The 10,533-nt window shown below is 41.9% G+C and overlaps 1 protein-coding gene across 2 annotated transcripts in view; it reads right to left on the reverse strand.

The window, feature by feature from the left end:
• tsc1b (TSC complex subunit 1b) overlaps positions 1–9,644 on the reverse strand; it is a 20,838-nt gene extending 11,194 nt beyond the window's left edge. The window contains exons 1-10 of one of the 2 annotated variants that reach the window (XM_024263252.2): positions 9,344–9,644; positions 7,990–8,093; positions 4,331–4,546; positions 4,154–4,257; positions 3,192–3,344; positions 2,927–3,071; positions 1,934–2,088; positions 1,788–1,861; positions 1,522–1,700; positions 811–929 (exon numbers count right to left, since the gene is read on the reverse strand). In XM_024263252.2, coding sequence (XP_024119020.1) covers positions 811–929; positions 1,522–1,700; positions 1,788–1,861; positions 1,934–2,088; positions 2,927–3,071; positions 3,192–3,344; positions 4,154–4,257; positions 4,331–4,439 — 1,038 coding nt within the window. In that variant the 5' untranslated portion in view covers positions 4,440–4,546; positions 7,990–8,093; positions 9,344–9,644. The remainder of the gene's footprint in view (positions 1–810; positions 930–1,521; positions 1,701–1,787; positions 1,862–1,933; positions 2,089–2,926; positions 3,072–3,191; positions 3,345–4,153; positions 4,258–4,330; positions 4,547–7,989; positions 8,094–9,343) is intronic. The other variant, XM_024263251.2, reaches the window with a different exon arrangement.
• Between the last annotated feature and the right edge of the window lie 889 nt (positions 9,645–10,533).

Raw genomic sequence — 10,533 nt, forward strand, 5'->3', positions numbered from 1 at the left:
GAACCATCAACCTTAGGTGTTGAAGGTTGCGGCCCCCTGGTGTAAACAGAGAGCTCTCAGCTGGAGAGGAAAGGGGTGGGGTTGTAGTCCCACCCACAACTCAGAGGTGAATTTCTAATGAACTCCTGCCGCTCTACAGAAACTATGTCCTTAAAAACGACAAGTTCTTTGATTTTGGCAAAAAAAAAAATGGTATCATTATAATTAAAGACCATTGAGAATGCTTGTACAATAGACCAAAAGATGTTCAGAGTGGGACTTTAAACAAACCAACAGCTTAGAAAAATGTAACAGCCCAACTTCAGACGTAAATGTTCTAGTCAGCTGTTTCAGACGGGGGTTTCCTTCTGGACTCGTGCCCCCCTCTGGGTCTGAGTAAAACAGTCTTCCCTGCACTGGAGCAGCCTGTGATCAGATGATGACGACTGCAGAGCCATCAAACAGAGGCGCTCATGAGAAAAGGTGAGCTCAGATTTAACAGCACAAATGTCATCTGAAATCACAGAAAGGTCATGATGGACGCATGGAGATGCAGATGACTCAGAGGTGAGTTTCTAAAGAACTCCTGCTCCTCTAGTTCACCTTTCAGATGTAAGTCATGACTACGCTGGTTTACATCGTGACGACAGAAGCCCCCCCCCCTAACAGGTCCATTCCATTTTTCTATGGACCTACGATCAACGCAGGTCTAGGAATGGTACCAGTGAGTCCTGCTTAACCGATCCATTTTGTAATGGAAATGCTCCAAAGTCCAGTCCAGAAACGAGGCATAAAGGTGCATTTATATCTTGTCCATCCTGAAGAGCGTACCTGTCTTCTGGAGATCTGTGGGCTGCGGTAGGTCAACTGTGTCCCTGAGACAGGGGGCAAAGACAGGGGAGGGGGCAACGGCTGCCGTGGAGTGGAGAACGGGGTTGAAGAAGAGCTTCCTGTCGTTGAGAAGACAAACAGATCAGGTCCACCTTTAGGACAGAGGGAGTAGTTTGCTTTTCAACCAGAAACACGCTAAAGAGACTATGACAATTAGGGCCAGGTGTTGATTAAAATTTCCAGAAACGATTCTCCTGGAGGACGTTTCAGTTTGGCCACTAGGTGGCGATCACGCTATAGCATTACACCTTATCCCAGAAGAAGAAGTATGTAGAAATAATGTTAAATGGTTACTTTAAAAATATTTCCTTAAAGAGTTTAGAAAATTAATGACTGTGAGTTTATAAAGATTTTCATCTAGTCAGCGATGTAGGTGTAGGTTGACTGAGTGTTAGCATTAGCTGTCCTATGGGAAATTCCATCAAATGTTAGCATCAAGCTAGTGGACTTCAGCTTTGTGTGTCAAACCGATTTATATTTTTTATGAATCGATTATTGATCTGTTAAGCTTAAATCGATTCAAATCGATTAATGGATTTTATTAACCCAGCCCTAACGACAACAACCTCAGATATTCAAACCCTTTAAAAAATGGATTCTTTAAAGACAAGAGCAGCAGAAACCACCAGCCTCCTGTGTTTTCTCACTGACCAAAGCTGCTGTGCAGGTCCGTGTACGGGCTGGAGGTGCAGTCCTGGGCTCTCAGGTGAATCTGGGGGTAGAAGTTCTCGGGCATGGTGGCATAGCCCTCCTCAGAGGAGGCCTCCTTGGGGTCCAGAGACACTTTGGCACATTCAATGACAATATCGTGGATTTCATATCTCTTCCATCTGCAGGAAAACAAGCATCCTTTGGTAAACCGACACCAAACTGGAGAGAGAACCTTCTCTTGTGCTTGGATGACGAACAGCAGTTACCTGGTGGGGTCCAGCTCGTGGTCCTTAGTGCCGGTCACCAGCTCCGGGTGAACGCGAACATGTTCCAGCATGGGCTGCAGAGAGCACACCATCCATCAACATGAAGCGCTTTCAGCTCAGGAGAAACGCGGAGCAACGAGTCTCACCTTCACCACCTCCTCAAAGGTCTCCATGTTCTCCTTCATGCTGTAATGCGAGCGCAGGTAGGACACAAAGTTGCATGGGTACATGCCGTAGAGCCTGTGGAACAGGGAGTAGACGCTGGCGTGCAGGTGGATCAGGTAAACTTCAGACACGTGTCCTGCAAGGTCAGGCGACAAACAGGAAAAACTCTCACATTTTAGTCATTTCATTTTTACTTTATTCATTTAAGTTAAACATCTGAGGCACTTGGTTCACTCCTGTAAACCAGAGGTCTCAAACCTGCGGCTCCAGAGCCACATGTGCCTCTTTTACCCTCCATTGTGGCTCTTTGCTTAAAATAAAATGTCCTTAAAAATGTAAAAAGTAACTTTTAAAGGAAAAAGTAACGTGAAGTAACGTCATACTGACACATTTGGACTTCATTTTAAAGTTAATTTATCACAGAAAATCCATTTATAGTCAGTAACCAGAATAAAAGATAGGTTAATTTATAATCCACTGGTTTATAAAGCAGATTTTCTATTTTTTTTTAACAAATTCAAGGATTTAAAGCGTGTCTCGTGGTTTTAATATATGGTACGGGTCGCTTCATTAGCTCTGATTTAGATTTTCTTGATTATATTTATGAAGTTGTGGCTGAAATGCACCAGAAACAGTAAAATAAACAGTTTTTAAAAAATCATCGATGACTTTACATTTCCGACTGCATTTGCTGCTTTGACATGATCCTATCGTGCAGGATGTCTTATTTTGAAAGGAAGTTTTTTTTTATTTAACCAATCTTGATGCTATTGCATCATCACCACTTTTTGTCAAAGAACTTTGCAAAACAGGATGAGGAATGGACCCAAGTACAGTAACCTTTCCTTTGAAAACCTTCTTGAAGCTTTACATTTTAAGGCCATGTGATGCTTTTAAGACAATAAAAGACATTCTTACAGAGGATTTTTTTTGTTCCTTATCTGCTGTGTATCAGAGAAAGCCTCTCATTTCACCTGGATTCTTCAGGTTCCATGACGCCAGGCGGCCAAAGATGTCAAAGTACTCCCACAGGTGCTGTTTCCCGGCCTGAGGGATCATGGGCAGCAGAGTGACCAGCACCAGAACTCCGGTTATGAGCACCACTACATCAGTGTCCGTCTGCGAGGAAGCAGAGTGTCACTGAACCAAAGTCTTCATCAGTTAGAGAACGTAAACAGAAGCTGATCAACTGAAAGCAGACATCTACAGCGCTTACGGAGTCCTAAAGATGGGGGTTACCTTCAGGCATTTGAGCAGCGACAGCAGCAGAGGGTACCGAGCAATCTTGTGGATCCAGGACGGCTGCTTGCGGACCACGTGGCCGAGCAGCATGAGTGTGGGCAGGCGGCAGGCCGGCTTGGTCATACAGTCGTTCATCTTGTCTAGAAGGTGCTGTGGGACAAAGACAGCAGTCAGACTGGAGCGATGCTCCTTCCCCCTGTCGAGGAACGGATGCTGAACTGGTTTCCTGCTCAAATCACATAGTCGGAATGTCCTAAAAGACGTGTCAAAGTCCAGGCCCGGAGGCCGGATCTGGGTAATCATATCCACCCCTCCAGATCATTTTATTTTATTGTTATTAATGGCAAAATGTTATCTTGCGCTTATTTCTAACTTGTATAATTTTGACTAAATCTATTTTTATGGAGAATAAAATTTTGAAAGTTATCTAAGGTTTAAGTTGATTTATTCTGGAATAATATTCCTGCCTTTTTATTATTCATAATTATGTTAAAAAGTTACAGTTTCAAAAATTGTCATTCTGCTAGCTTTTTGGACTATTTTGGTATTTACTAATATTTTTAGGCTATTTTGGAGTTTAGCTAATACTCCAGATACATGCTAGCTGTTTTGGCTAACCCAAGTTTTTGTTTTATTTTTTTAGGCTTATTTGGCACTTAGCTGATATTCTAGCTGGCTATCAGCTTCAGCATCTTCAGCTATCAGCACTAGCATCTCCAGCGGCTAAATTCATCTTACAGCATTCACACTAGCATTATCACAGGTAATGCTATATATATCTAGTTCATAATTATGTTAAAAAAAACTGTTTTAATGTTTTAAAAATGTAGTTTTAGAGTGTTCAATAAATGTTCCTCCAGTTCGGCTCACGACCTAAGGAGTGTTTTGGATTTTTGTCCCTTGTGCGATAGAGTTTGACACTCCTGTCCTAAAGAGGAAGCCTCTTCTCAGACCTTTACCTTATCGTGTGGCTCTCTGACGGACGACAGGATATGCATGGCTTGGGCTGAGTTGGTTTCCAAAAAAAAATCCACCAGCCCGTTCAGCAGCATGGACCCTCGCTCTTCAGGAAGCAGAGAATGAGCCGTTAGGTTCCAGCAGATCACATGATCAAAGCGCGGGTTGTGCGGGCGTACCGGTGCTGAGCTGCTCGTTGATAAGGCCTCTGATCTCTTCTAGCTGGTGGAGGTCGGAGGTCTCCAGCAGTGGGAGGAGATCCCCCACGTTGGGCTGCTCCCTGGCCATGGCAGTGTTGAGGGGGGGGTGGTGAGGCCACAACTGATCACAGTGTCCGTCCCTGTCTGCCTGGAGGACTCCCGGGGCCCGCCCACCGATTCCGTCTCCAGGCCACTCTGTCCCACAAACACTGCTGTGAGCCATTCTGGCCTCTGATCTGGGATTAGCGCTGCGCTGACTCAGCATTGAGGAACACTCTTACACCGAGCAGGAACGTTTCAGGAACTTTACCACCATACTTCGTTATTTAGGCAAACTGTTTCTGTCTGAGAGGAGATGAAATGTCAGGATGAAGGTGCAGCAGTTACTCATCACTGAGTCTCATTTGTGCTTACAGAATGTGTCACTGCTGGATTAAAGCATACCGCCTTAAATGATGATAAACAGATTGCTGAATCTTTCTAGGATTCAAAACTATTCATTGAAATGCCAACTCATTTTTTTACATTTTCATGACGATTTCAACTGAACACGGGTGAAATACGCAACTGTGAAATAGCAAAAATAACAAAAGAAAACTTTTCCCTTCAATAAAAAGGGAAAACTCATCAATTAATTTTTAAAACTGATAATGCTTCTTGTGAAAAAAAATTTTTTAAAATATTTTTCAAAGTCAGTTCTAAGGATCAGTCCAATTTATTTAGAAATAAATTGATTTTACTAGCCAATTTTTTTTCCAGCTGGTAACGATAACAGATATTTTTTTGCAACTGTGGCCAATATTTGCAGACACCAATCTTTAAGAGTCTACAATAGAACAAAGTTTAAATATGCTTTTTGTTTCTTTATTAAAAATGCACATCTTTTCTTTGACGCTACAATCATCTTGTTCTGGATCCTTTTAACGTACAGCAAGGGATCTGATAGGAACAAGTAACACTTTAAAACTGAATACGTCTGAAAACATTCAGACATAGGTGTCAACCATAAGCTTCTCAGTGCCGGGGATCTATTAGAAACAAGTATGCACTTCAAAAATAAGATACATCTGAAAACCGTCAGAACAATATCAGTGAAGTTTTCAATATCAGACCGATACCAATAAATTAAAATTATGTGAATATCTGCACCGATCAACCGCTCATCTCTAGTAGGGGTGTAACAGATCACAGATAATCCGTGATCCATACAGATCACTAGCCACGGTTCGACCCACACGTGTACCTGTGGAGAAGGCAGTACGGCAAGGCGAAAGGATCAAATATCGCCAGGAAAAGCAGGCATGGCAGTGCCTCACCTGCACATGTACTACGGATAAAATTAATTATTTTAAATATTTAAATGTTCCCGCAATTAGTTTCTACTACAATTACTATAAAAAAATAATGAAAGCTTAATTTTAACTTTTTTTAGGGAAAATTGCATATTCAGCATTCTTTTTTTCAGTTTTTTAATTGCATATTCAGCATTCTTTTTTTCAGTTTTTTAATTGCATATTCAGCATTCTTTTTTTCAGTTTTTGTAGATTTGGTCTTCAGACATGTAAATGTAATCAGATTTTTTTATGTTTAAAGTTCAAAGATGTATGTGTATATTTATGCTGTTTATGTGTTTTCAAATATATGTTTTAAAGTTTTTAAAAATAATAATTTTAGGCTTTTATTTTCTTGTTTTTTCTGTTGCTTTTTTTTGTTTTGTTTTGTTTTTTTTTTACTTTTTACCGATCCAAAAAATGATCTGAACCGTGAGATTTGTGATCCGTTACACCCCTAATCTGTAGATTTTATAGATCAATTCAAATTTGCACCAAATAGCGTTTTGTTTTCTTGTCCTTCTGTTGTTTGGAGTAAGGCCCGCCCACCTGTTTCCTGCAATGTGCTAATGCTAAAATGACAGCTAGCAAAGAGGAGCTCGTTCCTAAAAACAGAAACAGTTTCTACATTTCTATGGGACTGGTTTAGTCTTGTGACTTTAAACTTGTAGCAACAGACTTAACATCCGTTTGAAGGCTCTTGCTAACAAAACTGAGAGTACGACAAATTTGTTTTAAGACCTGAAACAGAGGAACTCAGTCAAGTGAGAGAAGTGATGGTCTAACATTTTTACAGCTTTGATTTAGCGTCACCTTGAATCCACCTCAACTCCTACTGGAGATGTTAGATGGAGGATTTGGGATTGTTTCCTAATCAAGGAAGTTTTTCCCTTTAAAAAATAGTCTGATGGGGATCTCTCATGCTTTTAAGTCTTTGTCTTTTGGATTATTGCTCCCTTTTAGCTCTGACTCAACATCAGACGTTTCAAAGTGCTGCTTCTGCACCTTTGAAATGAGCTCGTCTAACAGAATGAAGAGTTCATCTTTCTTTGTCCAAATCTATGGTATTCAAGTTCTGTTGGCTAGAGCTGCCACTATTAGTCGACTAATCGACTATTAAAATAGTCGAAGACTTATTTAATAGTTGATTAGTCATTACTTTATATTATATGGAGTCAGAGTGTAGTAAAGTTGAACAAAGTTGTGAGCGTTCAGCACCAAAAAATGTACTTTTTTATATTAGAGTCAGTGAGACCAAAACTTTCTTTAGTGAAAAATAGTTCTTGTTTCAGATGCCGACCTCATTAGTGAGATCAGGAATATACTTTCCATCAAAATCACTTCGACAGGTGACCTTTGACCCTTTAAAAATTATATTAAATTGTTACGTCATCTTGAGGGGCGGAGCACCTGTGAGTGTGATGGATGGTGTAGGGTGAAAGGTCACCTGTCAAAACGAGTTTGATGGATGGTCTAGGGTCAAAGGTCACCTATCAAAACGAGCTTGATGGATGGTGTAGGGTCAAAGGTCACCTGTCAAAACGAGCTTGATGGATGGTGTAGGGTCAAAGGTCACCTGTCAAAACGAGTTTGATGGATGGTCTAGGGTCAAAGGTCACCTGTCAAAATGAATTTGATGGAAAGTACATTCCTGATCTCTCTCTCATTTGATTTAATCTTTTTTTAACCCCAGAAACTAATAAAGGACAGAGATTGTACGATTCATTAGAAGTTTAATAAACTATCATCTTAATTGTCTTTATTTCTAGCTAGTTTAAATCTAATGATGGTTAACTTTACATCCATTTTGCGCATGACTCGATTAGTCAACTAATCCGAAAAAATAATAGGTGATTATTCGTCTATTAAAATAATAATTTGTTTCAGCCCTACTGTTGGCAATAAAATATTTCATTAATCCTTTTATTTTTTATTTGTAAAAGACAGTGCAGAGCTTCATGTTTGAGTGGTGCTATCTGTGAACCAATCAGGGACCATTTGTGAAAATAAACGAGCAGATTGATGGAGAACAGAATCAAAGGTGAGCTTCTTTATTGTGAAAGTCAAACTTTACTATCCCTACACATCTAGGATTATATTTAGTGCTTGAAATGCAATATTAAAATAAGAAACTTGACATGAAGAATGATGTAAATGTTGATCTGAATCCACAAACGGGACAAACTGCACCAGATTTTCATACCAGTAAACCTCAACAAAGATTTCAACAAATCTTTGCTAGTAAATTTCATAGAAAACGAGTATTTATGGGGGAAAGTATTGCAAACAAAGGTTACTGAAACTCACAAAAGCAGCACTTTAAGATATGAGAGTGTGTGATGCTCAAAGACACGACCACAGCTGCCATGTCACTATCCTGGCTCTTCAGGGGGCCCCAGGACCCTGCACATCTGAAAAACAGGCATAAATAATCCTGGCAGGCAGGTGATTATCAGCAAAAACGGGTCAACACACCAGGTTACTCAACTCTGACTCAAACAAGACTGAGGCGGCAACACCTGACCGCTCCAGAGTCCTCTGATGTTCTTCATAATCAGCTCAGCATTAAGTGATTACACTGTGCTGCTACATGCAGGACACCAAACCTCTGCCCTCTGGAAAGAAGCAGGTCCAAACGGGCTGACATGCATGCCATGAACTCAGCAAACAAACACAAATGCTGTTTTCTGGCTGCTGATGACTCACGGTGATGAAGACAGGCCGAGCACGCTGGACAAACACACAACAGAGCAGCAGAACCGAGTCAAGCATGAGCGTGATCTCAGCGGGCTCGGGAATGCTCAGGAGCGCACAAAGGCGCTTTGTGCAGCACGAGCACGCCCACGTGCACACGGAAAATTCATTTAGCTGCGTGCACGCCCTTATCAAGGCCGTCCTGAAGAAGCATTCCAAGAACCAGACGATATTTCATATTCACCCCAAATTATCTAAATATTAGAATCATCAGAAACACAGCAGATTGAATGTCTGTAGAGTATTTGATTTAACTGTAAGAACTGTAAATGTGATCTTTAGATAAAAGATAAATAGGTTGTTCAAATACACAATGTAGGATGGAGAGATATGAAGGAGGAATAACAGTGAGAAAGAAGATAAAAAGTTCAGAAGGAAGGATGTGGCCATAAACGATGAGTGAGGATGAGTATGAATACTAATGAAGAGCAAGAATGAGGAAGCGTAAAAGTGAGGAAGAGGAGCAGCAGAAGAGTTTGGATGAGGAGGCGCGGGACTGGAGATGGGGAGCATCATGTAATGAAGTGCAGCAGCAGAGTGTCGCTGACTGCCGCCGAGTGTCGTAAACAACTCCAGAACAATGGGCAGCTCGGCGTCCTTTCATCAAACCACAGCAGCGTCAGTTCAGAACCGAACACAACTTTTTTTTATTCACCGAGAATTCGGACAAAATCCCAACAAACATCTTAAAAATCCTCCAGCGCGCGGCACCCCGCCCCCCATCAGAAAAACATCAGAGCTAACGTTAGCGGAGCAGACCCGCAGCCTCCCCGGGACCGTTCGCTCGCGAGAGGGGCTCTGTCTCCGTGGAAACGGCGGCAGCAGCGCTTGCTCGTTGATCAAGACGTGCACGTGTACATTTGGGAAGCAGAGAGCGCGAGGGACGAACAAACAGACACCTGTTTACCTGCTAGAGTAAATGCACTCCACAGGGCGCCGCCATCTTGAACAGCTCACAGCCCATCCCACCGCCGTCTGCTTCCGCGGCTCCTCGAAAAATAATCCCTAAAATTAGTGCCACAGCCGCCGCTTTAGCGGGACATCTACCTCCACGGCTGAAGCACGGTTCCCCGCGGACAGGTGGCCGCGCGTGGGTGCTACTTCCTCCAAGGTTCCAGCGAAAACTGGCATTAGGGAAAAGCTTAGTTTGTTTTTCCCGTCGCAGCGCTTGAATATGTGATACGGTTTCGCGTGACCCACATGCAAAACGCGCACGCGCAAATTAGTTTGCAAAAAGGCAGAGACCGCGCGTGCGTTAAAGTTTGTCGTATAATCCTTATCAGTTTCTCAGTGAAAAAAATACATGAAATGCAAGCAGTGACGTCACTTTCCTTAAAAATGCGGGTAATAATAAACACCGGTCTACTTTTTCCACAAGCTCCCATAAAGCAAACATCTGTCATAATGCCTTTGTAAAATGTTATATCTTTCTGTAACTGTTTTTGCTGTCCCCCTGGTATGTTATGTCTTTTTCTTGTTCTAAAATAAAGTTCTGAAAAATAATAATAATAATAATGAATAAAAAATAAACACTGGTCTCAAAAGAAATGATCTTTTTAACAGCAACAACTTACTAAGTGTCATCAAACAACCCAGTTATATGCACGCAAAAACCGTGTTTGGCGTATATTATACACGATATTTGAGAGTGCAAAGTCGTGGAATATATACGCATTTGACTGAGACTGGGTTGCATCAAATGTATTACACTGCTACACATGTGTTTACTAATCTGTCCTTACCATCCAGCAAGGCCAAGTGGGCCCCATATGGTTTAAAAGTAGGCAGAAAATGTGGGCCCAATGGGTTTGTCCACAGTGTCTGTGGTGGAATCACATGTGTTTGCCCATATTAACTTATGTGGGCACTCAGTGGGTTGGCTCACTAGCCAGCTTACCAGTGGATGGTGTAGCATGCTAGTGAGCTCCACTGTAGCGAGCTGGCGAGCTCCATTGTAGCGAGCTAGCATGCTCCACTGTTTCGAGCTAGCGAGCTCCACTGTAATTAGCTTCGCTTTAGCCAGCTAGCGAGCTCTGCTGTAGCAATCTAGCATGCTCCACTGTATCGAGATAGCAAGCTCCGCTGTAACGAACTAGC

Source organism: Oryzias melastigma, linkage group LG12, assembly GCF_002922805.2.
Source record: "Oryzias melastigma strain HK-1 linkage group LG12, ASM292280v2, whole genome shotgun sequence".
Lineage (NCBI taxonomy): Eukaryota > Metazoa > Chordata > Actinopteri > Beloniformes > Adrianichthyidae > Oryzias > Oryzias melastigma.